Source organism: Rhizoctonia solani, chromosome 1 (assembly GCF_016906535.1).
Source record: "Rhizoctonia solani chromosome 1, complete sequence".
NCBI classification, from domain to species: domain Eukaryota; kingdom Fungi; phylum Basidiomycota; class Agaricomycetes; order Cantharellales; family Ceratobasidiaceae; genus Rhizoctonia; species Rhizoctonia solani.
This window is the reverse complement of record NC_057370.1, coordinates 2,279,802-2,307,105: the sequence shown is the minus strand read 5'-3', so window position 1 is coordinate 2,307,105 and position 27,304 is coordinate 2,279,802. Positions and strand designations below refer to the sequence as shown.

Here is a 27,304-nt window from a genome sequence, read left to right as displayed (position 1 = left end):
ATTGCTTTGATCGGTTACCTGGACTAGAATGTGATAGCAAGATCTCAGAACGCAGATCGAATAAGAAAATACAATAAATTGCAAAAAATGACAATGTATCACTGATCACTGGATTTTTCTTTTGAAACGATCTAGTGCAGTCAGTCGTAGCTCTTTTTCAGGTAAGCCGGCCTTCTGGCGTGCCTCTGCCTTACGAGCTGCCTGCATTTTGGCTATTTTCTCGTATAGCCACCTGGACAGATTACCAAAGTTAGCAATTGCTACATCAGCAGGTGAAGAGTTGATATCCAGAGATGGTAGGATAAAAGGAAAAGATGATCATGCGTACCGTGCTAGGATCAACAACGTTCTTCCTCTTTCCTGAGGTACCTCTTCAGGCTTTTGCCTTTTCCACGCATCTTCATTTATCTTTCTCTTTTGGCCTACTAGCTTGCTCGCCGCCTTCATCCGCATTGACATCACCTCCCTCTTCTTCTGATACTGGAGACTCGTCCGCTTTTCCTAAATCTCGGAGTCGATCTAACCTTGGCTTTTGCCTGAAGGGTAGCTCTGGAGTAGCAAAGGGCACATGCCCCGGCTCGGCGAGCCGGCCCATAAACTCTGGGTCAAGCGTGATCATGTCGGGCTGAAGCTAAGGGAAATATTGTGCGTAAGTCTGGGTAGGTATTTTTGAACCAGATATTTCACACGCACCTTGTCCAATAAGCTCCTGACCTCTCTCTCTTGGCGAGCCTTCTTGTTCTCAAAGACACCATCCTCGAAAGAGTCGATGTTTGCCTCTCCAGAGCCAGGTACGACTATGCTACTAACGCCCCGCGCATGGCCAATGGCGATTGCATCTTGGAAGGGGCAAAAAACGCATGCTCACAAGCGGACGATGAGGGATGGGATGGGTAAGGTACAGTGCGGAGGAATAGTTGAATTAGGATGTGGGGCAGGGCATAGACTGAAGGGGATGCATATACCTGCAGAAGATTGAGCAGTAGCCTATAACTACAAGAGAGAACACGTACATTGATAGATCCTCCACCAATAACACCAAGCCACCCTTTCTACTCCATTCTACTTCGCTTGGGGCCCCGCCACGAACGGTCCATTCGCGAACACACCCTTTCCAATTCCTACAATCCCATATCTTAACACGAGAATCTTGACCTGCGGTCGCAAGATACCGACCCCCAGAGCTGGGGTCCACACTGAGGGATGTTATCGGGCCCAGATGGGCCTGTAGGCGAACGGGGAGTTGGAGTAGAGGGTGTGTGTAACGCTACCGTGCCTGCGGTAATATGTTTATCCAATGCTCAAAAATATAATTTTCCAGAAGGCCACTCACCATTTTGATGACCAAGGTATATAACCGCATTGTGGATGTTTTGGGTCATCGCATTACATGCCCCTAGTTTAGTCCTTTGCTCGGCGACCATCGTTCCCGTTGACATATTTTTCTGGGCCACAGCATACATGTATGGTCTTGAAGAAAACTTGGTTCGGGCTTTCGATCAGCGACTAACAATGATATAATATCACTTGGACTCACGTTATGTCCCTAACCGTTTCTCGTAGTTGAATTTCCGAATGTATCTTATTCTCCTGCCATTCGGATGTTATTCACATGCCCCCTTCGGCCAGCGACGGCCATATGGCTAAAGGTCATCTAAGTATAGCCCTGAAGCTATTAAATTGATACAAAACGTACCGTCCGTTGCGTGAATACCTTACTCGGTACGGACCTAGGTCCCACTTCCCTCTCTTCTTCCAGTCGCAACATCGAACCCAACAGCTTCAACGATCTCTGCCTGTGTCGTACGCCATGTGCGCTCCAGCTCCGTCTCTACTTCCATCTTTCCACCAGGCTCTGCCGCCAACCAAGTCGTGGCATCCTGGCGCAGAGCTTTTGCCTGAGAGCCTGAGCAACCTGAGAGTGAAGTTTGGCTTTGAGTTTCTTGTCTCGAATGTGTGCATATGGACCATGTGTTTTCGACTCGGTTGCGGCAGGTCGCATCGAACGAGGTAGTCAGCCCGGGCGTTATCGAGTGCAGAGTAGCATCCGGGCGCTTCTTTTGTGGCTTTGATCCTGACTAGCTTGTTTCTTTGAGCTCTTTTTGGCCCTGCCGAGAGGTTTGATTGCGTCTGCTGCAGCAGTCAGAGCATCCATCGCAGGTCAAGTGGACGCCAAATCCAAAACTGAACTTTTGGATTACATCAGAGTCATAAGCGCCAACACAGCCACGCATGGCGGTCACTCTGGTCTACACATTCCCTCCATTTCTATCTCCTCTTATCATAATGGCCTCCGGTTACAGCGAAGAAGACGCGTCTTTAAGAAAGTTAATACTGTTATGCACAGTACTTCTGTGAGATCTGATGAGATACACAGTGTAGACTTGTTTTAAATCACATTAGTGTGTGCCTCGTCGTGTGGTGCGTCCTATCGACGTGTCTGGGAGGACCCATCATACGTAGCCTGAGGAGTTGGTTCCAAGATATGGTTGATTCTGCTGAGCATAGTATGAACGCCCGCGACCGGAGGCGACGAGCAGGAGTTCATGAACCTGGGGAGGAGTGGGAGATGGGCAGAACGACGAAACCCAATGTTAACATAGCAACCTACCATGGTCAATTTTCTTTCTGATCGCTTGGCCAGGCCCACATTTATGGAATCAGCAAATTATCTCGCAAAATGGAATTTCAGACACAGCACAGTACAGAGGTTTACAAGGGTGGTAAGCACACCAAGTACAGGAAGAATGATAACGGTGGCATGAGAAAGCGCTGCATAAACCATAACAATTCCGAGTTCAAGCACAGAATTCAAATGTTTGGAAAAAAGCATGAGTAGCGCGGGCCAACCGACTTATTTCTTGGGAGTTGGGGCGGCCTCAGCGTAAGGGTTAACGCTGTATACCTTGATAACCGGGGGCTCTTGGTGAGGTCGGCAGTCACAATGACGGGGACACTCATGAGCTCGCGAATATCCTGGATCCGGTGACCAGCAGGAGTGCGGCGCAGACCCTCAAACTGGGGTTCAACTTTGGCCTTGGACAACTTGCGCTGTTTCGAAGTTTCTTCAGCAGCGTCAACAGGAGGCGCAGGACGGTTAATGACAATCTCGTCTTCTCGTCTTCGTCGAACAAAGCACGCTCGTCATGTACAGAACGTGAGGTGAGCTCCATCTTAACCGCGTGTTGCTCGGCAGTCTGCTTGACCTTCTTGAGATGCTCGTCGTCGCTGTTCTCAGCCAACCAAGAGATCACATCACGATTCGACCAGTAAATCTGAAGAGTGTGCGTATGCTCCTCAAAGACATGGTTCTAAAAGCATGTGAGTATTAGGGCGGCATTCATGAAATCTAAGCACTTACGTCAATAGGCATCTGATCGACATGGACACGCTTCTCGATGCCGAACTCTGGGATAAGAACGTCGAATGCGGCGTCGAGAACCCCAACTACACGAGCCTGGCGAACCACAGGTCCGTACCTTTGGGTCAGGTCGGAAATAAGTAAGCATAGGAAAAGATGAGCAGATTGTTCTTGGGCCAGTTTAGCAGAGTCCTTTTTGCTGTATATCAGGATATATTTAGTGCATAAGTTCGGGCCACCCAAGTTAACACATACATATTACACTGCTGAGCAACCTTGGCAACCGAATCGCGATCCATGGTGAACTTGACGTCAGAGGCTATGATATGCATATAAGTTCCATAATTCACGGTGAAGAAGAAAGCTACTCACCAGGGCCAATCACACTCTCCAATTGCCTGTGCACAAGAATGTCCGCGTAACGACGGATAGGGGAGGTGAAATGGGTGTACAGCGGCTCCGCGAGCGCATAGTGGCTGTATTTGGCAATATCAAGCATACCCGTGCAGAAGTACTTGGCACGATGCATGGCCTTGGAACAGAGGATCTCGAGGAGACGACGAGCGGTAGGATCTTGGACAGCGTTGAACGATCTTTGTAAAGCACCAGCAGATGAAGTATCGACTTCATATCCGAGACGCGCAGCACGCTCCTTGAATCCAGCCTGCGAACCGGTTAATACCAACTAACAAGTGTAGCTACAATGAGCTCACCAGACGACGCTCGATAGGCTCCTCGTGACGGCGGAGAAGTGCTTGCTCTGGCAGGTGAACAGCAATTTGCTGAGCAACGGCAGTATTGGCCAGGATCATAAACTACACGAGAATAAGTTGATTAGTACCAGATCACATGTCAATTTAACAACATACTTCTGCAATAAGGTGGTTGGCCTCTGTTTGCAATTCGTCACTGCAGTCGACGGGTGCACCAGATTCATCGAGATCGAACTTGAGCCTCAAGGACTGAATGCTAAGTGTGCCATTCTCAATACGGCGCTCACGCATCTGCTTGGCGAGATTCTATTGGACAAACATGAGTTAAGAAAGTCGAAGCTGTCTAGCGCCCAACTCACATGGAGAATCTTAATATCCCCCTCGATAGCATTCGCGCTATGCTGCGGGTCAACGTTCTTGCTAGCGAGATTGCCACCGTCTATTACTCCCTGAGCCTCAGAATAGGACAGCTTCGCAGCGGATCTGAGGAAAAGTATAAATATATGCACAACTTGAAAAATTGCACACCACTGACTTGATAATTGAGCGCCCAAACCACTTCTTGATTACTCGTGCATCTTGCGTCATGGTAAACACAGCAGAGAAGGTCAAGCGCTCTTTTCCGGGGACAAGACTGCACAATTCCTCGCTCAGAGTAGGAGGAAGCATCGGTACAGCACGTTGAACCAAATAAACACTTGTAGCACGTTTGCGAGCATCCCGATCGAGTGCAGTGTTCGGCTTGACGAAGTAAGAGACATCGGTAATATGAACACCAATGTCGTAAGTACCGTCGTCGTTAACCTGAACGTGCAACGCGTCGTCCATGTCCTTGGCTGTGGTGGGATCAATAGTAAAGACACGCTCGTTACGGAAGTCACGACGGGTCTCGTATTCTCGTTCGGGGATGCTATCGTATCACGTCAGTGTCTAGAAAGTTTATTGGCTCGTGTACTTACGTCCATGGAAGAGGGGGCAAACATTTGATGACATTCTCAGTGAATTCTTCAGTCGGGAAATTGCAGTCCTTAAGAAGGGCGCTGGTTTCGACCTCGACATCTCCAATCGGACCAAGCTCCTCGACGAGCGTGCCGAACGGATGAAGAGAGCTAATGGGCTACGCTCTGGAGGTTAGCATTCAAATAATTAAAATATAAATACTATACTTGCGTGGCGTTTGATGCATGCGACAAATAGCTTGTCAGCGTAGGCCTCAGAATTGGTAACAAAGTCGGGGGGTGCCTGCTCGGTCGGGATGGCGATGAGAGGAACACGCTTGTCAGTAGGCTTGAACCAGACGATCTTGGGGCGTTCCATCTCTTTCTTCGCGGCCTGTTCATCATAACGATCACCCTCGCGCTCGCGGCGCTCGGCTTCCTGCTTCTCCTTGGTCGCCGCAGAAGATGGACGCAAAAGTCCGAGGGTGCCAGAAAAGAGTTGGCCGGGCATACGCTCAACAACGGCAACGACGTGTCCAGCAAACTGGGGCTTGACCTCATCGGTCACCCTAGAAAGATAATCAGTCACGAGGTCTACAGATTTTGCGTCAATTAAGCTTACTCCTCATCCTCAAACAGCATCAGTCCTTGGCCTTCGACCTCAACATCGTCCTTCTTCTTGTCGTTCTTGCGCCCGATCGCACCACGGACATCATAGGCAGCATTCTCCTCCTTCTTACGTTTCTTCTCTTCCTTCTCCTTCTTGGTGCCCCAGACTTCATCGACGTCTAGTAGCTCAACAGCAACAATGTCACCTTCGAGTGCACGATTGCGATCTTTGGAACCGCAGATATAAATGTCTGCATCAAGCACCTCGGTGGACACGTAGGCATCGGAGCGGTTGCGCTTGTTGACGCGAAGAATGCCAACAACAAGCTTTCCAGCTGCAAGCAAAGGAGGAAGGGAAGCTTGGGGAAGGTAAGGGGCGAAGAGGGACTTGCGCTGAGGCTGGTTCGATTGTTGCTGGAGTTGCATCTATGACACAGTTGATCAATACTAGGCGTAGAGAGCACCCATATAACAAACCTGGAATTGTTGTTGCTGTTGCTGCAGGACATTCAACCCACCGCCAAAACTCATCATATTTGCGGCCATCATGTTTGGCAACATATTGGGGAAGCTGAATGAAGGCATCTTCTGGTGGTGACCACCGGCTGCGGCACGGAACTGCTGAAGACTCTGGAGTTGGGCCTGAGCTTGAGCGAGTTCGGCGGTACCCTGCCCAAAACTGCTCCCGATAGCACCGGCGCCTCCATCTGAGCAAGGGATTAGTATGCAGCTTTATTTCCAGATAGGTAACTTACTGATACGCCAGCTAGCGTCAGAGCGAGAAGCTTGGCGATTGTGACCGCTAGGAGCGGGTGCGAAGCCGTCACCATAGCCATCTTGGTCGTACGAGTAATTGAATTGACCAAGTGTCTCTCCCCCACCAGGAGACTTATTGATAACGTTAACGCTGTGGCGACGACCATGCCCACGAGGAGCGTTAGGGTTTTGTTCAGGAGGCATACCAAGGCCGAGTCCGCCATTGAGGTTGACGTTACCAAAGTTGCCCATTGGACCGCCTTGCAAGTTGCCCCCAAAGTTACCCATACCGCCTCCGACAGGGATCTGCTGACTTTGGATGCGGCGATGATTCTGCATAGGCCGGCCGGCGCCAAGATTGGAAGAGCCAAAGGTGGACATCACACTACCAGTAGCAATCTGTTGCTGCAGTAATTGCTGTTGCTGCTGCTGAAGAGCCTCGATCTGAGCTTGTAGAGCCATCTGATAGTTTCGTGAATAAGTTGCCACCTTAAAATAGACGTGTATGTACATACTTGTTCAGCGAGCATACCGGTGACCTCGCTTCCAGTGCGACGGTGAGCCTGTGCTTGTGCTGATGCAATTGACTGCGACTGCTGAGCTTCAGGTTGATAATGCTGTTGCTGCGGGAATTGGAAACCAAGATCTTCCTCTTGGATCGCAGGAGCATTGCCGGTGTTAGTATTACGACGCCTACCGAATTGGAAGGTCGGCGCGAGCTGCGGGCGGCCAGTGGGCCCAAGGACTTCGGGCTCCTCCTGGGTTAGTTGAGTCTGTTGTTGCTGTTGAGCAAGCGCAGCAAAACGAGGGGCAGAAAAGGTGCCCACAGGTGGCTGTGCGTTCCTCTGCTGGAACTGTGCCTGCTGTTGTGCCGAATACTGGTTGTTCTCTTCAATTTCGCCTTCCTCGGCGACATCCTCACGCATAGAATGAAGATTGGGCGAGAAACCCTGTAGAGGGGATGTGAACGACGAAGAGTTGAATGAACCAGGGCTGGAATGGCTTCCGGTGGATGCGGACTTGCGATGACGAGGTGGGAGATCGGTGGGAGCGCCAGGAGTAGGGTAAACCGATGCGCCGGGTTGGAAAACGGGGGCATTGAGTCCGAGAGTCGACCCTTGAGCAACGGACTGCTGCTGGGGCGCGGCCGGTGCGGCTGCCGAGTTCTGTTGAGCAGTTGACTTCATATCGGTGATCGCTCGTTCCAAGAGGCGCTGTGCCTGGTCGGTAGCAGGATTCGAACCGGGTGTGGGATTCTCGGTAGAGGGAGATGCCTTGACCTGGTCACCGGACTGCTGGCGACTCTGGCTAGCCTGGCGACTGGACCCACGACGATTGTTACCCTGGCCTCGGCCACCAGATTGGCTGTCACGGCGCTGGCCATTGTTGTTATTGCGGCGATTGTCGGTCTTCTTGGTACCATCGGTCGAAGGAGGACGCGATCCGTCGGACGCGACTGCAGCAACTTGTGGCACAGGCGCCGGGGAAGCGCCGAGATTTGTAGAGGGTTTCCTCTGGGAACGAGGCTGGGACTTGCCACCAGAGTTCGCGTTGGCGTTCGAATTGTTCCCAGAATTATTCGTATTGTCCTTAGGGGTGCCTCCATTGGGACCATTGCTGACCGAGGGCTGACGATTGGGTCCACGTTTTTGGCGGTTGTTGTTATTGTTATTATTCCGGTTTCCACCATTGGGTTTCTTCTCGTTCGCGTTTGCGTTTGCGTTATTGTTCGTAGATGCAGAGGGCGCTTGCGCCGTGGCGGGCGTAGCTGAATCGGCCATAATGACTCGTGTTAAATGAGTCCAAGCGAGAGCTGAGATATAAAATAGTTTTTTGAAGTTTTTCGAAGTTTTCTACGTGTTTTTGGTGTTTTTGAAGGTTTTTCTCGATCAATACTCGTTACAGCGCCTCGAAACGCGACGCGAATTTAACTTGAAATAGGGTTACAGTCTGGAAATGCAATGCTATCGTCAGAAAATACGAAAGATAATGTAGGTGATTATACAAACATTGTTCCACAAGTAGTTGGTGGGCTAGTGGATCGTTGCGACGAGCGGAGCCTGGGAGGCGGTGGTGGCAAGATGGTATGCCTGGAGAGGCGTGTGGTGGGAAATGACAAGTTTTATGTCCTAATTGCACAGTGTTCTACGCGTTTTAGGTACCAGCGTTCGACTCGCGATGCTCAGCGTAGAAAACAAACCAATGAGGGGAATGCAGTGGAGAGGACGAGATGCGTCTCGAGGCACTTGACTGCCCCGGCATTTGCATCCGCTCGGACCCACCCCAATTGGCAAGGCCTAAATGACCATTTGAATTGTAGTGGAGCATCACACTAAATGATTTATACATAAAATATCAATCGATTCTGGTCAACTACGTGTAAATGCGCGCGTCATACAATCGAGCATCCCCAAGTCTTGAGCTCCTCTAGCACTATGCTCTCGTTTTCGGGGAATACACCCCTTATGCCAGATTGAACAACCTTGAAAGAGAACATAATTAATGCGGAAATAGGCGTTCCCAAGTGAGTACCAACCTCGGTACCGATTCCAAACTTGCGGCTGTCAATCGCCGTCGCTCGCACGCAATAGTCTGTCGCTAATCCGACTATGACCAATCTATCGATCTGGTGCGTGTAGACAAGGCGTACAAGAGGCGTAAACGACATATACTGATTATCCGCAAACGCCGACTACATGCACAGGCATGTCACCACGCCGACCAATAGCGTAGTGGAAAAAACGTACGTATGAATCAACGCTTGGATTCGTGCCCTGTATATATCCAGTACGTTAGTACCGATGCCAATATACTTAATTGACTGTTACCTACTTTTTTGATGTATTCCACGACCTTGCCTAATTTTTCAAGTCTCTCTAGCCGCTTTTGTACTCCCTCCTCGATCTCACACCCCTGTCACAAGATCTATGAGGACAAAGTTTAGAGAAGAGCATTCTAAACGACCAACGCGTGTTCCCTGCACACAGTGATCTGGCCACAGCATTTGTTCGACTGTCTCGCTCGAATACAGTTTCGGCACTTGTATCGAGGTATATGGCTTGGTCCCTGGGTGCGCTGAGGCAAATGAAACATGGCCGACTGGATGATAGTCCTATAGTGTCATAATATATTTTCGTTTATATAAACCAGACGTCACAGTGTGCAAATCTCTCACACCTGACTGGCGAAGTAGGCGTCAAAATGCGTGTGATCTAGGAGATCGTAAACGGTCGGAAGAATGTCGGCTCCGTTTGCAACAGCTAGGCTCCCGTTCGGCGGTAAAAAGTCGTATTGTATATCTACCAGCATCAATGCGGTTCTGTTGCCTGGCATGGCTGCGGTTCGGGAGACAAGCGGTATGCCGAGGAAAAATCCAGGTTTGAGGAAGCGCATTTCAGATGTGTGTGTGCCTTGGAGACGCGCTAGCGATACGATATTCATACAAATAGACGGAAGTCGAAGTTCCAAAATTTAGCTCTTATCTTCCCGACCGACATTTCTCAGAATGTGAAGCCGAGGATCATGAGATACTCTGTCTCCAAGCTGCCTGCTATTATCTGCTAACTACAGGGTTCCTGTAGCCTTACTTTTACAATTTACACATGCATGCACAACATAGAGTTTACTCTGCTTTATTGACACACATTTACATTGACGTCATTATTTTTCCGGTCTTCTCGGCATTTAATATTCAGCTCGCCAAGAAACAGCTGTCACACGAAGACCGCAATTTGCGCAACGAGAAAATATTGGTAAGGCAGTGTTGAAGCAATATCTACAAAGAATGCAACAAGGGTGCCAGTCCAAGCGAGGAAAATGATTGCTACAGGAAAAACAGCACAGAAGGAGATAGCAATCAAAGAACTCTGCAAGGTCAGAATACAGCCAAGGCGGATTGTATAGTAGCCGCGGTATATAGGTGCGGTAACGAGTGTGAGCAGTTGGACAATGTCCGTGCAAGAAGCCCAAGTGAGAAATAGATACAGTGATACTCTACGATTCATAAACCCATAACGTGTGATAAATCAGCGTCGCGTTCCTTCACGCTTCGGAATGTATTTCAGAGCCGTGTGTAGGCACCCATCCTGAATGGTCCTCATCTCCTCCAAGGTCTAGCCCCAGAGAGATACCATAACTACGTGCGATTACTACATGGGCTGCCACCACGAGGAATGGTACGGCGAGTATCATGGCAGTACGGAATCTCAGTCTACCAAAGAGCCAATGAGATCGATTCCGGCTCGTAGTGGTGGTCATATCCTCAAGAGGAGGACTGTTGAGAGCGATTGGGCCATGGTGGGTCCATGACCTAGACCAAGGCATACGGAGGCGAGTCGACCATGTTTTAGTGGATGGCGTTGAGACGTGAATAATCTGAAAGTCCAGTTCAGAAGATGGTGAAGATGGTGTAATGATAATCGTGGGTGTAAGGCCCGATTTCTCAGACATCTGTGGTGTTTCTTTGTTGACCGTAATTGCTATGAGTTTACTGAAAACAAAATAATCCAATCTGGGTCCACTTACGCAGCGACATCGTGGGAAGGATGAGGGGAGGCAGTTTTACAGCCATGCGCGAATGAGGCGAGGGAGTGGGCACTGTGTGGTTGAGTTCACAAATACGTACATTGGTATACGTGGAATGTAATGAGAAGCCTCAGGTGTGCTTACAAGGTTGATTGGCCATCGATACTTCGGTGAGAAGAATATGCTCGAGCTGGTTGGTCGATAGATACAATGAATGTGGTGCCGACGGGCGTGTGTATGTGTGGAGCGTAGATTGTTGTAAGCAGAAAATAGAGTAAGCGTCCAAGACGGCGAGTCGCGATGTGCCTGCGCGGTCGTCGGGAAAGAAAAGAACAAACTGCGCTGATCCCCTCTGAACGCGACCTAGACCCAGGAACGGGGGTAAGCGCCTCAATTACTAAGCAGTTGAGCCCTTGTCAGTGTCCGGGGTCTCGCGTGGTCACAGTGTATCATCTTTATGTTGGTCTATTGTCCTCTGCGTCTCGTGTGGTGGGCTGTGTGCGGGCGCATACACGTGCGCGTGTCATCCGGTACCAAGACAGGAGGGAACCCGACGCAACCAGCCGGCCAGAGATACAGCCGATTCGTGGTACAGTACTTTCCTGTGTTCCCTGGGGCCCTTATATGCAGGGGCCCTCACTCCTTTGACAATTTCTGATTCAACCTGAGTCTCAGATGTCTACTGTATAAGCTGTATGTTCTAAGATCATCCATGATCTATTCTACAACTTCAGCCAGGTCATCAACCCACACCTGCCCAACAGAGTATAACTGTTACTGCTGCGATGCCTCACCCATAGGAAGCGTCACCGTGGCGTCAACACAACATCATCAAGCCCAAATAATACCCAATAAACCTCGTGCTCTCTCAACCCTTTAATAGCCGCCCTGGCCACACGCAGACATCTTCACCCCTCCAACGCTACACTTGCCAAAAGTTTTCCTTGTTCCCCAGCTCCAGCAGCAATACCGGCAATTTCCCACAGTCATTGGTTCCGCACGCGCTTTTCATTGAATAGACTTTTTCTCTTCACACAACAAATCGGGCACACAACAAAAAACAATGGACGACGATTCATCCTACGTCGAGATGATCGACCGCTACCCGGGACCAGATCCCGCTGCTCTCTACCTGTCGGATTCTATGATGGCTTCACTGCCACCTTCCCGTCCAACCGCATCTACCCAGGCACCTTCTATGCCATACGTATTGCATTCTGCATGCTTGAACCAATCTTTTGCAGGTCAGTATATGTCAGCGACCGAACAAGACTCCGAACTCATCCCATCTTTGATGTTTCAGCTTCTTTTTCTTCCCCACAAAATAACATTATGCTTTTTGACAAGAATACACTGGCAGCGATTCGTACTCTGAGTGGTCATACAGATGGAATAACTTCAATGAAAAGCGTTGATGTCTTGGCCGGCACGACCCGACGAGGATTGATCAGCTCTGGCAAGGACGGCAGAATCAGGTGTGTGAATTCGTCAAGTCCGTGGCCGAGCCATTAACCTACCTGGCGTTTATTAGGATCTGGGATGAACGGCAAGGAGGTGCTGGTGCATTTACAGGTTAGTTGTCTTTTGGCTCATTTGATCACCCCATAAGCTGGCGTGAGACTTAAGCCCACTTGAACCGTGTCACTCAATTCAAGCCTTTTCTTTCGCCTCGTGCCTGCCCTTCCTATCATATCGCCCTTTCGTAATCCATTAAATAGCTACTGGACAGAATCGGCCACTCTCATCCTTTGCCGTCTCCCCTGATGGATGGACTATAGCCGCGGGGGCCGAGCTCGGAGTGGACCCACAAGCGCCAGTCCCTAGTGAAGCAGGCAAGTACACTCTACACACTTCTGCCTATCACCTCCTTACATCACAAATCATTTAGAGTTGGACGCCCCCATCATCTTCTGGGATGTACGAAATCCTACCACTCCAAAATGGATACACACTAGCACTCATTCCGACGACATAACACAACTCGAATTCCATCCGATCCTCGGCAATGGCAGTCCTGGGGGATTGCTCTTAAGCTCCAGCGCCGATGGTCTTCTTACAGTCACTTCAGCGGACGAGCCGAACGAGGATGAGGCAGTGCTGTCAGTCGGTAACTGGAACACTAGCATAGCACGTGTTGGATGGACTGTTCGTCGCGAGGAAATTCTTGCCAACGACCAGATGAACTTCAAAATATGGGCGGCTAGTGACATGCAAACTTTGAGTGTTTGGAGCGAGGAGGTTAGTCTTTGGTCAGAAGATGATTTCATTCGTGCTAATATCAGTTCGCCCTTTAGCTCGGGATTGAACATGATTATGGTGACCTGAGAAGAACAAAGATTCCTGGAACTTGGGAGTCGGATTACCTGATAAATGCGCAGTGGTTTGGGTACACTCATACTGTTCCGTGGAGCACTAATGCGCTTGGGCTGTGGTGTGGGAATAATAAGTATGTTATACTTCCCAGAGCAAGTGCTATTTGTTAACACTCTTTACCTGCCGAATAGGGGCGATATTGGTCTCATTTCTGTGCAGGATACACTTTCCTGGAGGCTTGATCGAGTCCTAGCAGGCGGACACACTGGCGTTGTGCGAACGTGTACTTGGGACCCGGAGGTAAGCCTCCGTGTTTATTAGCTCCGCCGAGACCTCATACTAACTCTCCGCTGCGTGGGTCCACCTTTAGTCTCAAATGCTTATCACCGGTGGTGAAGACGCACGGTTAAACGTTTGGCCCACATCGACGGGGGATAGCCCAGTAACACCTCATCCGGTCGTAGCTTCCCCAGTTTATAGCCAGCACTCCAACCAAGGATACTACCCACCACCACCAAGTAGTGTTGAGCCACGTCCACCAAGCGTAGCACCTTCAATGGCAACTGTACAGAGTCCACCAATGAGTGCTATGAGCATGTCTCGGGGACCCGACAGCCCTGTTGCACCTGGACCGGGAGGACAAAAACGCGAGTCGAGGAATTCTATTTCAAGATACCAGCCATACGCGAGGAAATAGATTTTTCGTTCAGGAGAGATTTGATGAATGAAGAACTGGTAAAATACCATAATATGAGCTGCGGGCCAGAGTGTACATAGGGCTTGGGGCGTATAAGCAGCTGGATGCTATTGCGCGAGCAGGAAACCAGGATCTGTCTCCTATTTTTGTGGTTGAATCTTCTTAATTTTGGGCACCAGATCTCAATGTATTAAATACACACACCATGGTCCTTGAAGCATATCTTTCCTCCTAACTGTGTCTGGACTAAGGTTGACCATGCTAGATGTATCGATGAGATGCGTCAATTTATTGATTTGCACTCGCCGTGATGCCGTGCATTGCAATTGGCGCCAACTTGACCAAGTTTATCGCCTACCACCAGTACAGTACCCAAATAACTCTCGTCGCGCCCGATTATCAGCGATCGATTCTTGTCAGATCGTTTGCTTGGTTGTCCATTGATACTTGAGTTGGCACACATCCTATCTTTCGACGATGGCCACAGGCTGTAATGCTGCGGTAGCAGTCCCACCCCACAAACGCTCGGATACTGAAACAACCAGTACAATCGAAATATCGGGATGGCGTCTCACTAGCACATCCTTGCCTATCTCCAACGGTGCAGAGATCGATGCTTGTCAGGCAGAAGTCGGTATCAATCTTCCTGAAATGTTTTTCGGTAATAACTCGTTGGTGCTCGAATGGTTTGGTCCCGACTCAGATGTGGGTATTCCACCTACCAGACCAGACTCTGAGGAAAACAAGGAGGACGTCGATATTAAACCCGAAAGTAAACCTCTATGGCGGTATGAATTCCGGGCTCAAGACGCACTGAAGTGCGTTCACCGAGGGCCGAGTGAACCTGGGGATGGGTGCGTCAAGGTTGGGTATTCGGAGGCATGGCTTAAAAGTCGGTCAGTTGATTCTCGTCTTCGGCGTACAGCACCTTGTAATTTTAAACCCAATTGCAGGACGGGGCCGGCGGCAGAATCGCCTATGCCAGAAATGGTTGAAGTGAAACCGTATGATTGGACGTACACGCCGCTTTACCCTGGTCACGCAAGCGTCCCAAACGACCTGGACAACGATGGGTTTGTACCAGCAGATCCTGAAAATCCACAGCATGCGATACCGATTTCTGAGCTCCAACGACCCGATCCAATACTGTTTTACGCCGAAATACCACTGTATGAGGACGAATTGCACGACAATGGTCTTTCTATCTTGACTATTCGTATAGTAAGCCATTTTGGTTCTCATACAGCGTATGTGCTAATTTGGAAGTTTCTCAGCGTGTTATGCCCGGGTCGTTATTCATTCTTTTCAGGTTCACTCTCCGTGTTGACGATGTTCTATTCCGAAATTTCGACACTCGGGTCTATCATTCGTTCGTAAGAAATCCTCCTCTTGTAGTACGAGACACTCGAGGATGGGAAACGCCCTACAAGACACTCAGATCTGTGAGTGCGGTTGATTGAGTATCTGCATAATATTTTTTGACATTGCATATATAGCTGTTGCCAAACCCTGAAGATCTATCGCCACTGACGGATCCGCAATGGATCGCTCGCATGCTAGCATCATTGCCAGAGTCCTCGACAACGGACAAGTCCAGTCGACGTAGCACGGGATGGAGAGGTCTCGGTACTCGAATCGAAGTGTTGGATTTGAACAAGCTAGCGAGCCAAGTGGAGCAAGAGCTTTCCAGCGGAGTCAATGCGCTCGGATTAGATGAAAAACAAAGCTGAACTAATCCAAGTAGCATTAATAACATACATAATGTGGCTTTATTTACGCCTGGCTCGTATAGAAAGTACGATGATTATCACTTTCCTTTCCCAGCCTTCCTTTTCGTTGTTCCACTCTGCTTTTTTAGGCCTTTTGCTAGTGCAATACCACCATTACCCTTGCTCGCGTGACGAATAGCCTTACGAACATTAACAAGACCGTCCTTACCAGAGCGCCTGCTGTCCTCAGCTTCAGCGTCGGTTCGTACTCGCTTGGATTTCGGAGGCTCCCGGTCAAGTCGTTTTATGATATCCATCGAAGATTTCTTTTCAGACTCGGCAGAAACCTCGTTGGGAGCGTACTGTCTTTTGACGCCTTTGAGTTTTGTATCGCCTTCTAATTTCTTGTCAAACCTGAATTGCTACTTGAGTTTTGAATCAGCAAATGAAGTGTACCAAAACTCACCGGCCCATGCTCGCAGTTGATGTTCGGGTAACTGCGAGAGTTCGATTAAGTTTTGATTTTGTTTCTTCACGCTCACGCTGACCACTGGCAGCAGCGACGTTCAAGTTTCTCTCTCTTTGCTTCTCGTTTTTAGCTACACGAGCCTTGCGCTCCTTGCGTGCCTCCACGGCAGGATCGTAGTCGTCAGCTGAGGCCGATTGGTTAGTATCAAGATGAGTTAATTTGAGAGGGAACTCACGAGCATTATCGGGAACCTCGTGAATCCACTGTTCTTCTTGGTCCTTGTTCTTGCCCTTCCAGCCCCACCTATTGACCCACTCCTGACGCTCTTCATCCCACTCACGGCGGTCACGTTTCGTTTTTTGGATGCCCTTGGCAGCAGCGAAACGCTCCCATTTGGTAGGAGGCTTGGGTTTTGGAAGTGGTTTCGCACGAGGAAGCGCTGTCGTTGGAGGTGGCAGAGTTGCTATAGGTCCGTCGTCTGAAGGCTGGGTCGGGAGTCCAAATAGTGCTCCGAGTATCACTTGGGCACCATCCCGAGCTACAGCTTGTAGGTGAGATTCTAAGTCAGTGCTTCAAATTTTATTGAGCTTATTTCTATGCCTCAATTTTAATGACATCGACTCACTTGTATGCCTCTGTGTCAATCGGATTTGTGTCAAGTGCGCTGAGTAGCCCAATGTCAATCTGTATGGGGATATCCTTTTCGACTGTAACCGCTTTTCTATAGAAAATTAACCTTCATCCAATCCAATCAGAAATGATACCTACTTTTTGGATGCCTCGGCCTCTACAATTGCACTAACATCCATGATTGTAGAAGCAAGCTCAGAAATTTGGGACCGTTAAGCGCCGAGTGCTAATCCTATTTGGGGTAAAACAAATAGTCCCTGAACTCGGGATCAATACGCCTGGGTCGTCTAAAGCAGTTTCTAAAGCCCTATATACAATAAGCCAGATCACGGACATTCTCGGCCCCCACCAAATGAGCCAATTCAACTATAAGCCGATTGCTGAACTTGAACCACAAACCAAGGCGAGGCTCCGATCGACGCAACTGCTGACTTCACTGCCTCAATTAATATCTGAACTGGTTCAAAATTCACTGGATGCGGGTGCCTCTCACATCCAAGTCGGAATTGATCCCACTCAATGGGAATGCTGGGTTCGAGATGATGGCCAAGGCATGTCAACTGAAGGAATGAAGTTGCTAGCGGGTGGACATGAGAAAGGCCGGTATAGTAAGTTGGGTTAAGCTCACGTCACGGTCTCTGGTCATTCACCTCGGTAACTTTGAATAGTCTCTTCCAAAACGTATGAGGCGTCCCACACCGAAGCAGGGACATTCGGATTTCGTGGCGAAGGTAAGTGCTGCTGTCCAACGGTACGTAAAACGCATTTGTGAAGTTACGTAGCGCTCGCTTCGGCCATGGAATTATCATGCTTGGAAATATCCTCCCGTACGCCTGGCGCGCGAGAAAGCTGGTCTGTTATTCTGAAGGTCTGTCGCCTAATGCTTATGATAGTTCAATTACTCAACCCAAGCTCAGGCGGGTGAGCAACTGTATTTTGGCCCCTCAGTGCGTTGGAGAAGGGAAAAGACGGGGACTACCGTTGTTTGCCGAGACGTGTTCTTTAATGTGAGTACTCCGCTATTGATTTTAAGTGTCTAAATTGTGCCAGGTTCCTGTTCGACGCATATCACACCCAAATGTTACACGGACCTTAGAACTAACAAGAAAGGAACTGGAAAGTTTGGCATTGGTATTCCCGCAAGTGTCCTTTACTTTGGATCATACAAGTGAATCTCAGAAAGTTAGAGTAATCTCGATCCCGAAGGTACGTATACGCGATTAAACTGAGATTATTGGGCATAGTTTCGCATATGATTCTAGACTAGCTCATCATTAACGGCTTTTCGAGCTTTGTATGGGAAATCAATGGCTGAGGTTAAATGTTGTTTATTTAAGCGTATTACCGCACCCTAACGCATGCTCCAGAATGTTGAGGAACTTAATGTGCGATCGGAGGACCTTACAATCGAGGGGTTTATTAGCCTAAGCGGCTCTCACTCACGAGTATGTCAGACTACATGCGCGCTTATATGAGTGTTGAAAAAGCGATGGTGGATAGGGATACCAAAACTTTTGTAAGAAATGCATATGCATATAATTTACTCTATTCGTTAACCCTATACAGACGTCAATAGACACCCAATGGTGCTGGGCGATATTCAAAGGGCAATTGAACAGAAATTTGCTACTAGCGGGTTTGGCCGGTTGGTACGGGCCTGAGTGTCTATTTCAATGAAACGTAGATTAATATGGTGTAGGCTCAAGATGGTACTGAACGTAGTTTGCATTCAACCTCCCAATACCCATCCAAGAAAGTCGATCGAAGGCCTGTTTACGTTCTTAATCTTAGTGTTTCTACAACACAGGTCGACAATTTTATTGAACCAGCCAAATCCATGGTTCGATTTCAGGCAAGTAAAAACATCTTCAACTATCGCCTGGTTATTCATACATATTTTAGGATACAAGTCGGGTCCTGTCCTTTATACTCGAGGTTATCCATCGCTTCTTATCCCGAAATGGCTTTGGTACAACTGTGTCCGAGGACGAAGAGACCGAAGCCACACATACAAAAGAACTTCGACCATTGCGCAAGCGTGTTCGGTATGAGAACCTGGAGCCTGGTCCGAGTGAAGCGCCAGCCACTTTCATACTATCTGAAAGCGATCGAAGACTTACTTGCTCGGACATTGAACACCTAGAGCCACGTTCGACCCACCAGATTGGGGCCCAAGATTTCCCTACGCAACACAGCGATTCCGGATACTTTGAATGGGACGACCCATCGACCGGAGAGTCGTTCTTAATAAACTCTCAAACGGGTAACTCGCTTCCCAAGTACCGGACGTTTGATCACACTCTGGTAAACCGTCCAACAGACAATAGTGGCCTTTCCGGCTATTTTCCCGGTTCACGCTTGGATCGTCGCTTGCTGAAAAAAAGCACTTCAAATGATCCCGGTGTTCGTGGCTCACCCACGGCCTTTCCAGTGTGGCTTGCTAATGCTCTAAAAGTAGGGAGCATAGAATTTGTAGCTATGGCATCTCACGCCTTTCTTAGCGCAATGACACCTTCGCTTGTCCAGAAGCAAGTATATTCGCCACGGGAGCAACCAATCACGGCAGTAGGTCTGATTACCATGGGCTAAAGCCTCACACGCATACATGGGGCCCACTCGAACGTAATGACAGTCTTAATCCTGCTCAGTTTTCTCAATTGATCTCCCGGGGTTTCTCTCGGACGGATCTGCAGAACTCTGAGGTGATTGCACAGGTTGACGCAAAGTTCGTAGCTTGCATATTTCGGGTTACGTCAACATCGGAGCGGATACTTGTACTGGTGGACCAACATGCTGCGGATGAACGAGTAAGGGTAGAGCGATATCTTAAAGCGCTTTGTATTGGTTTTATCCGGGACAAGGTGGATATAATGCAGCTCAAGCCTCCAGTGAAGATACTCCTTACGCGCAAAGAAGCAAACATACTAACGCGACCAGATACTCTAAATGCGCTTTCAAGATGGGGCTTGTGTATTGAGATCCATCTACCCGACACTCTGGATGTGCAAACTCTAGCAGAGGACCGAGATTTCTGTCAAGTTGACGTGATATCTGTTCCAGATGTCGTCTCCAAAAAAGTAAGCTCGACTGGATTGTAATGGGTTGGATACTAATGGCAAATGTATTAGCTGGTTGACAAAAGAGAGCTCTCAGTTTTCGTGAAAGCTATGCTTGATACCATTGATGTAGAGGGGTGCACTCATTGGCCATTTCCTTCGGCAAATGTCGAAAACGATGACTGGGTCAAAGCGCTCCGGTTTTGTCCCGCCCCATTATTCGAGTTATTGAACTTAAGAGCCTGTAGAGGTCAGATAAAAACAGACTACAGTATGCCTGCGCTGAATGCTAACGATGCTTGATTTACCAGGCGCCATAATGTTTAATGATCCACTCGATGAATACCAATGCCAGCACCTCATTATGCAACTAGGAAGAACAATTTTCCCATTTCAATGTGCTCACGGAAGGTATGCCATAATGATATACTGGTGGCGAACTGCAACAGTGACACGCTCCTAGGCCATCTATAGCCCCATTACTTCGAGTAGACACAGTGTCATCCACGAATCCTGCGACTGATTGGAAAGCTTTCGATCAAGAGCTGTAGCTTGAATCTGGGATGTACCAAATAACTAAAAAATACCTTATTTGTTTTGGAGCTATAATGTACCATTAGACAACGTCACACATACGTCATCTTCCGCGCCCAAGTCACAAGACGCGGCGGGATCGCTGTATAAATTAGGTCGCATTAACCCACTTGCCCTATTCCATTACCGCCACTACACTCCTACTCGAATCCGTTAACTAACATGGGCAAAGACGTTACCATCGTCACCTACAAGCCGGATACCCAGAGTACCGAAGAATATATGATCGTTGTCAACCCTGACGAGGTATGACTGTTCAAAACAAGATCTATAAGTTTGACTGACAGTTTGACTGACACTTGGTTCGATGACAAAAGTACAAGAAATATAAGGATGGAGGTGAGTACCTGTGGTACCAATGGCCTCGTTTCTCTCCTCACATATGCTTTCATTTCGGTAGACACGTAATGCCGTCATACATCACCGCTAGACCAATTGATCACTGACGAGTTTATTAGCTCGGTCGCACCGGCATTGATTGTCGATTGTAAGAAACGTGGTCCAGACGATGTATACTGTCCACTGATCATCAACGATTTACAGCGTTCGATGTTTTCCACTCCTCCACTGGCCATACTGGCCAATGGGGAAAGGCATCTAAACAACAACTAGAGGGTACTTTTGGTACCTCAAAGGAAGATGATGTTGTGGGGCAGATATTGAATAAAGGTGTATCCAAGACCGGTTCAGGCTTTGCATCGAAGACCGGAAATAAGAATGACAAGAACTTATCCCAGTGAGTTTGCCTATTAATTTATTTCTGCCCCTTGGCCTTACTTTGATCTTAAAAGGGGGAGCGGGGAGGTTCGTGTGTCTGGCTTCCGATGATCAGTGTTGCCACACCGCTGTCTACTTCGCAAATAGTAAATGTATAAGAGCAATAAACGTACTCAAGTAATGACTATGTAATCATAACCGAAGATCACATAATCTTATTATGTAACCTTGAGCACTCAAATCATCTCTTGGCTACCTTACTGTCTCTCATTATTCCCATATCCTTATTCAGTGTCGCATGTTTTCATCGCTTTGAAACTTGATATCTGATAGAGTTAAATCACCCGTCATAAAAAACGGATTTACCTCAATCAACTCTGAAATTAGAGTGTATATGCTGGGCTCGCAATCGATTCAATCATTGAATACACATTCCACGCATGCACGTCTCCTTGGGCTGCATCTCTTGTGAGACTGTGGCTAGATGAATCATCCCGGGTCGGTTCGAAAAATTACGTACCGGAGAATGTTTCCGAAGACGGGGTAAACTCTGGCATGCCCGTTCGGTCATTGAATTCTTCAATGACCTTCAGGTGGGCGGCGACAAGTACGCGCCTGAGACTGGGTGAGTTTAGTCAATAATACAGATTCTACTTGATTCAAATTCAGCAGGGAGAGGATTTCACTCTACATCGCTCGAGGGCTACTCACAGCAAGCGCGAGGAGCCCATACCGATGGAGAAAAGTTCCTTCGTCCGTCAGCCCATACAGATATCCGAATTCGTAAAAGAGCTGTTGCACCAACTGCCTTCTCCCGATATAATTATAGCCGAACAGCCTACCAACGCCCCTTAGGCAAGCCACCCGACGATCTCCTTGACGAAAATGGCAATCCTTTACAAGAGCACCAAGGTAGCTTAAACAACGTTGCGGTTAAAGGTAAGACCATATTGACTTTGCCATCCAACTCGTTCCCGCAAATCGTGACTTGCGGCTAACACAACCTTTAGAGGTAAATGGAGATGCGCAATACCCTTCAAAAGCGTCAACTAGCGGAACAGAGCAACCACTGACCCTATCTGGCACGGGGTCTCAGCAAGATCATCCTGACCTAATCCCGCAGTTCATCGCCCTAGACTCTAGGGAACTACATACCGAGAAAGCCTGGGACTTGTGGAATAAAATCATTTCAAACGAACTGGCTGCTCAGGTCCCTATCTATTTCATAATTCACTTTGTGGATACGTGCGCCGATAATACCTTGAACTCGACACGCCACCCAGCACGTGGCAGTAGCCCACAAGATCCTTGGATTGCCCGAATCGGCTCCGTGCTAAATTATCTATCGACGTCTTATCGACCACTGGGGGGTTCGGAACAAGTCGAACTTGGACTCGTAAGGATAAAACATGCTCTACTTTCAAACGAGGGTTCCCTGGAAGTAGCCAGGGCCGAATTAGAAAACTTGTGGCGGTTAAAATCCCTTGATTCACCCATCTTCCTTGGAGCTATATTTCATGCAATTCGGAACATTGTTCAAGCTCAACCCAACTTGTCTAATACGATCGATTTGCTAATCGACTACTGGGATGCTATTCATCCAGCGCTTGTCGGTTTTGCGCGCTACACCGACCAGACACCACGTGCACCCCAAGAAGCCTTGTTACTGCAGGAGGCCGTGTACACATTATTCTCGCATGAAGTTTGGCCATCCGTATGGGTATATGACCGATTCTCGAAATTTGAACGGAGTCGAGCTGAGCGCTTGGCTCTACTTTTTCTCGCTTTTGCGGCTCAGCGGCGACTTGCTCTCGAGGTCGGGAACGCATATGCTCTAGTATCCCAAACTGGCATCCCAGTCTCATATCGTTTGCTACAACTGGTCATACGCATACTGATAAAGGACGGTCAATTTGCGCTAGCAATGACTGCGTTAGATGCCGATGCGCTCAACGCAGCTGGACGTAAATCCCATTATCGGCTACGAATGCGTTTGGCAGCTGCAATGGGCGATTCTAAGACAGCGGCAGAGATATACGAGCTCATGACTAAACTCCAGTATATGGACCAAATAGACCAGGAATTGCTGCTACAGACGGAAGCTATCCAGGGCAATGCGGAGCGCGCGGTTACTTTATTCGATGAACTATTTCGCCCCAGCATTGGAAAGAGTACATCCAAACCCAACAAATACCATTATTCTACGGTTATTGCTGCTCACGCCCGTAACGGCAGTGAGAAAGGCGCATCTGAATGGCTAAAGCGGATGGCGAAAGCCGGTATCCCCCCAGATCTCGCTGTATATAACTCTATCCTACATATCTTCGCCCTCAAAAACGACGTTACGAGCGTCGTGGGTGTCCTAAAGCGTATGAAGAAGTCGGGTATTGAACGGGACATCCGCACTGTTACGATCCTCGTATCCATGTATGCGAGGCGGAGAGACCCCATGGGTGCTGAGCAAGTTATACGCCACGCCCTTACCATCCCTGGATTCATACCCGACAGGAAGCTTCTTAATAGCCTTCTCAGCGCGCATATTAACGGAGCATCGTGGCTTGGCGTCATTCGTGTATTTGACTGGATGGTTTCGATGAAGTCCTCCGATTTTCGGCCGGAAATTGACACGATGAACAATGTCCTCAAGGCTTATGTTCATATGGGTGCCCCGCTCTCTACAGTAGTCCACGCTTTCTCGAAGCTTAAGAGTTTTGGCCTACGGCCGAATTCTCGGAGCTACCTGATGCTTATTCAATCGGCCTGTGACGCCGGTCGTATGGATGTCGCATGGCGTGCGTTCAACGAATTGGAAGCAACCGCTACGAAGCAATTCAATCCTATCAACGCATATATCCTCACGTTACTCATGGGCGGCTATCTGCGCAAGGGCGATAAAATCCAAGCAAGGACGATATATGAAGAAATGCAAGCCCGAGGAATCCACCCCACTGCCGTATCCTTTCGCGTAATACTTAGTGCGTACGCTAACGAGCGCACAGAAGAAAGTTTAGAAGCAGCCGAAAGGTTCATGGGATCGCTTTTAGAGTCGAGCCCTCATCAGGGTGAAGGATGGCGAAAAGCGACGACTGGCGACAGTGATCCTATAATGACTGTATTCACTCCTCTACTCGTGGCGCATGGACGGTCTCTTCATCCCTCAAACGTCGAAGCCAAATTCCGTCAGATGCTCGACTTGGGTGCAGAGCCAACCGTCGAGTCATTTACACTCCTAATGGATGCCTATCGGCGTGTAGGGAGCACCGATTTGGTGGTCGAAGCATGGGAACAACTGTACAAATTTGCAGTCAAGGATCACCATGCCCAAATTGAATCGACCCAGAAATTCGGTGAATCGGACACAATGACTAGCCGGCGTTCCAACGTTCTATGCATTGGACTATCCGTTTATATTGACGCACTATCACAAGCTGGGCGACATCGAGAGATCGCACTTACTTGGCAAAAGGCTAGGAAAGACGGTTTTGCCTTTGATGCCCACAATTGGAACCATTTGTCGATTGCATTAGTTCGCGCAGGGGAGCCGGAGCGCGCATTCGAGGTCGTTGAGCGAGTACTCATACCGTACAGTCAGTTTACCGATCGGGCTATCAAGACGCGCAACCGCGAAGCTCCCAGCTTGCTAACGGAGGGGCCGGATATCCCTTCAAGTGCAAATGAAAGCCAAACTACACTTGTTAAACCCCGTGAACGTCCCCGTGTAATGCGCTCACTCACAAAACGGGGTGTGGCTGAATTGCTTGAAGAGGAGGCAGATCCGACTGATATGGTTTACTCGCTGCATATATTACATCAGATGTCTCCGACCCAAAACCTGTGGGTCCCGCACCAACGAACGCTTGTAGAAATAGCCATGGCCGCTCAACGATTGAAGCGGGGACTAATGGTGACACCACGAGCATCACATGGACAAGGAACACCGAGCAACGACGTGCGGTCCGACGAAGCCTACGCCATTCTAGACCGGATCAAGCAAGAGTATCCAAATGCCCTATATGCGAGTCTCATGGCATTATCAAGCGTCCGAGACCATACACTTATTGATAAGGAGCGCGGTCTTACAGCTGACTGACTAACCAAGACTGTGGAATATCGATGCTGCCTGTCAAATTTTGTCTTTGTTTTGCCCTGTACACATCCAGTCTATGTATACGACTACTCCCAACTAGCATCTACATGGCCTACTATTGGGACATGAATGACTCCGTGTGAATCACCCAGTACCGCGAGAGTCATCCGAGTCACCCCCCTCGGAGTCACCTTCCGAATCGCTTCCATTTCCACGATTTTTACGCCCCCCTTTTTTACTCGATGTACCAGGGTTACGATTACGTAGCGGAAGCTTTTGCCCCTGCGTTCCAAAGGCAACGGACAGTGGCGTCGTTTCTATATAAAACAGGGGGTTCCAGATTAGCTTTACGCGGATGAGCAACTTAGGGCAACACTGTACCAGGTACACCGGGGAACCGTTTCGCGGAGTAGACCGTGAACGGGTCGGTGAATGTTTGGGCGAGGACCGGTGCAGATGTGGTGGTGACATGTGTGGCATGTGCATTGGGAGCAGGATGCCTAGAATAACGAGAAGAGAGTTGCGCATTCAATCATATATGGTGGCTGAAATGAAAACTCACGCTCCAACATTCATCAGCCTCATACGTAGCCTAAATGTGCCTAGACTCAGATGAACCCGATTAGCTTTGGTAAGAGGGTAGGCCACTGTCTTTGAGCACTTACCCTCGGTACGTACTGAGAGGTCTTGGAATAGGAAGAATATACCAGGCTGATTTTCTGCATCTACGAGACGCGATGCGTTAGCAGAAAGCGGGCCAACCAGGGTACGAGTATATTGCCCGTTCGTTGCACTCGAGCCGTCGTGTTGGGTAGTCGCCGCTCCATGAAGCGCCGCAGGTGTTTGTACATAATACGAAGCTCCTGGGGCATTGCTAGGATACACACCCTCTTCTGAGTAGGCGGGTCCTGGGGCGGGCACAGGTGGGGGTTGGCCGTGTGGGGGCTGCATGTGTGGAGGTTGCTGTAGTGCTGGGTCGATGTACGCAGGATTTTGCGAGCCGTAATTCCATTGTCCAGGTGCTGGTGCTGGTGGTGGGTAAGGGCGCTGGTGTGAGTGGGGATGTGAGTGAGGGTGTGGCGCATGTTGAGGATTAGGGCTAGGCGACGCCATTATGGATCCAATTGGTGGCAACGTTTGATATTGTGAGTGATCCGCGGCAGGGCCAGGCGGCGCCGTGCTGCCTCCGCTTGGACCCGCTGGTGGTGGATAGTGAGGTGGCCAGTTCCCCCGGGGATCCTCATATGCATTGGCGTATTGAGTTTGTGTATGCGAGTCCTGTGCGAGTAGAAAAGGTATTTCAGCGCGACCGACATGATTACAGCGGGAGGGTGACGTACATCTGGGCGCCCTGTATATCCAGCTCCTTCGGGTCTTGGACCACCGTACGCTGCGTCTGGGCGTTGGGGGTATCCCGCATTTTCTTCGGGTCCACGGGGCGGGTAAGGGCCCTCATGCCGAGGAGGATATCCAGTTGGTGCTGGCGCGGGTGTCGAGGACTGTGTATCATAATGGCTAGGTGGCGGTGCGCTGTATGCAGTGGTGGGGGGTCGTTTCGTTCGTCGATTTGGATATGAACTTGTTGCATGCCCACCCGAAGATGGGTGGAGTACAAGATTCATTTCTTCCGTTCCGGATTCTGACCATAGGTCCACAGTTACCAGAAAGAATGCGATATCGATATCACTGTGGTTGAAATGGATTTGGATAAAGCGGGAATCTATGTCAGAGCCTGAGTAATGTTTGCTTGGGGGTACCACTTACTCGGCATCCACAACTGTATCATCTTGACGCGTTACAAGCATTTTGGCTACGGCCGCGGGGGCCAAGGGTCTTCGGTCCTGTGCAAAGGACACAGGTCAAATAACGGGCAGGTGTCCTTTGGCGGTAACTCGCCTTGTCACCGAAGCCACACATTCGCGCCCGAAGAGGATGTTGCACAACTTCAAGAGAATAATTTCTGAAAATGGTGCGTCTAATTAAATGAAGTACCAAAAGGTCAGGAGCCGCTTACAGATCACCTTCCCGTCTCCCCCAAGACTCCATTTGTGCTGGTGGTGCATTCATCTCACCATGCGGTTTAAACGTCTTTTTGCTCCGCGTCCGCTGCTGCTGGACGGGTGGCTGCATT

The 27,304-nt window shown here is 49.1% G+C and overlaps 10 protein-coding genes across 10 annotated transcripts; 4 read left to right on the top strand and 6 right to left on the bottom strand.

Moving 5' to 3' along the window:
• Positions 1 to 400: 400 nt before the first annotated feature.
• Positions 401 to 1,382, bottom strand: RhiXN_04256 (U3 small nucleolar RNA-associated protein; the record flags this gene model as incomplete). The annotated part of the gene is made up of 5 exons (XM_043324073.1): positions 401 to 631; positions 694 to 802; positions 1,014 to 1,121; positions 1,177 to 1,276; positions 1,334 to 1,382. 5 exons carry the CDS (start codon positions 1,380 to 1,382, stop codon positions 401 to 403), a joined length of 597 nt encoding a protein of 198 aa, XP_043176492.1.
• Positions 1,383 to 1,730: 348 nt separating this feature from the next.
• RhiXN_04255 (exosome complex exonuclease DIS3/RRP44) lies at positions 1,731 to 8,158 on the bottom strand (the record flags this gene model as incomplete). Its single annotated transcript, XM_043324072.1, has 16 exons — positions 1,731 to 1,898; positions 2,851 to 3,116; positions 3,158 to 3,311; positions 3,362 to 3,560; positions 3,617 to 3,680; positions 3,734 to 4,025; positions 4,075 to 4,176; positions 4,231 to 4,380; positions 4,434 to 4,557; positions 4,610 to 4,984; positions 5,034 to 5,191; positions 5,236 to 5,581; positions 5,635 to 6,047; positions 6,099 to 6,328; positions 6,377 to 6,839; positions 6,893 to 8,158. 16 exons carry the CDS (start codon positions 8,156 to 8,158, stop codon positions 1,731 to 1,733), a joined length of 4,770 nt encoding a protein of 1,589 aa, XP_043176491.1.
• Positions 8,159 to 8,769: 611 nt separating this feature from the next.
• Positions 8,770 to 9,710, bottom strand: RhiXN_04254 (isochorismatase domain-containing protein 2; the record flags this gene model as incomplete). The annotated part of the gene is made up of 6 exons (XM_043324071.1): positions 8,770 to 8,859; positions 8,914 to 9,069; positions 9,125 to 9,151; positions 9,210 to 9,290; positions 9,346 to 9,489; positions 9,555 to 9,710. 6 exons carry the CDS (start codon positions 9,708 to 9,710, stop codon positions 8,770 to 8,772), a joined length of 654 nt encoding a protein of 217 aa, XP_043176490.1.
• A 708-nt stretch (positions 9,711 to 10,418) lies between these two features.
• RhiXN_04253 (uncharacterized protein) lies at positions 10,419 to 10,911 on the bottom strand (the record flags this gene model as incomplete). The annotated part of the gene is made up of 2 exons (XM_043324070.1): positions 10,419 to 10,855; positions 10,902 to 10,911. 2 exons carry the CDS (start codon positions 10,909 to 10,911, stop codon positions 10,419 to 10,421), a joined length of 447 nt encoding a protein of 148 aa, XP_043176489.1.
• A 1,053-nt stretch (positions 10,912 to 11,964) lies between these two features.
• RhiXN_04252 (WD40 domain protein) lies at positions 11,965 to 13,911 on the top strand (the record flags this gene model as incomplete). The annotated part of the gene is made up of 8 exons (XM_043324069.1): positions 11,965 to 12,145; positions 12,205 to 12,376; positions 12,433 to 12,473; positions 12,620 to 12,724; positions 12,790 to 13,139; positions 13,196 to 13,347; positions 13,406 to 13,514; positions 13,585 to 13,911. 8 exons carry the CDS (start codon positions 11,965 to 11,967, stop codon positions 13,909 to 13,911), a joined length of 1,437 nt encoding a protein of 478 aa, XP_043176488.1.
• Positions 13,912 to 14,388: 477 nt separating this feature from the next.
• On the top strand, positions 14,389 to 15,641 carry RhiXN_04251 (Type 2A phosphatase-associated protein 41; the record flags this gene model as incomplete). Its single annotated transcript, XM_043324068.1, has 4 exons — positions 14,389 to 14,807; positions 14,865 to 15,132; positions 15,186 to 15,353; positions 15,408 to 15,641. The coding sequence occupies 4 exons, from the start codon at positions 14,389 to 14,391 to the stop codon at positions 15,639 to 15,641; spliced, it is 1,089 nt and encodes a 362-aa protein (XP_043176487.1).
• A 77-nt stretch (positions 15,642 to 15,718) lies between these two features.
• Positions 15,719 to 16,898, bottom strand: RhiXN_04250 (ribosome biogenesis regulatory protein; the record flags this gene model as incomplete). Its single annotated transcript, XM_043324067.1, has 6 exons — positions 15,719 to 16,034; positions 16,087 to 16,117; positions 16,163 to 16,273; positions 16,325 to 16,659; positions 16,715 to 16,810; positions 16,858 to 16,898. 6 exons carry the CDS (start codon positions 16,896 to 16,898, stop codon positions 15,719 to 15,721), a joined length of 930 nt encoding a protein of 309 aa, XP_043176486.1.
• A 173-nt stretch (positions 16,899 to 17,071) lies between these two features.
• RhiXN_04249 (DNA mismatch repair protein) lies at positions 17,072 to 20,326 on the top strand (the record flags this gene model as incomplete). The annotated part of the gene is made up of 15 exons (XM_043324066.1): positions 17,072 to 17,327; positions 17,388 to 17,450; positions 17,502 to 17,587; positions 17,637 to 17,726; positions 17,770 to 17,925; positions 17,982 to 18,035; positions 18,087 to 18,164; positions 18,220 to 18,235; positions 18,286 to 18,368; positions 18,419 to 18,559; positions 18,622 to 19,023; positions 19,221 to 19,796; positions 19,848 to 20,025; positions 20,087 to 20,186; positions 20,239 to 20,326. 15 exons carry the CDS (start codon positions 17,072 to 17,074, stop codon positions 20,324 to 20,326), a joined length of 2,367 nt encoding a protein of 788 aa, XP_043176485.1.
• A 205-nt stretch (positions 20,327 to 20,531) lies between these two features.
• On the top strand, positions 20,532 to 25,176 carry RhiXN_04248 (pentatricopeptide repeat-containing protein 5, mitochondrial; the record flags this gene model as incomplete). Its single annotated transcript, XM_043324065.1, has 9 exons — positions 20,532 to 20,615; positions 20,687 to 20,708; positions 20,770 to 20,773; positions 20,828 to 20,856; positions 20,913 to 21,105; positions 21,161 to 21,173; positions 21,474 to 21,711; positions 21,756 to 22,025; positions 22,097 to 25,176. The coding sequence occupies 9 exons, from the start codon at positions 20,532 to 20,534 to the stop codon at positions 25,174 to 25,176; spliced, it is 3,933 nt and encodes a 1,310-aa protein (XP_043176484.1).
• Positions 25,177 to 25,317: 141 nt separating this feature from the next.
• RhiXN_04247 (velvet factor) lies at positions 25,318 to 26,978 on the bottom strand (the record flags this gene model as incomplete). Its single annotated transcript, XM_043324064.1, has 6 exons — positions 25,318 to 25,490; positions 25,555 to 25,673; positions 25,736 to 25,775; positions 25,839 to 26,451; positions 26,514 to 26,859; positions 26,938 to 26,978. The coding sequence occupies 6 exons, from the start codon at positions 26,976 to 26,978 to the stop codon at positions 25,318 to 25,320; spliced, it is 1,332 nt and encodes a 443-aa protein (XP_043176483.1).
• Between the last annotated feature and the right edge of the window lie 326 nt (positions 26,979 to 27,304).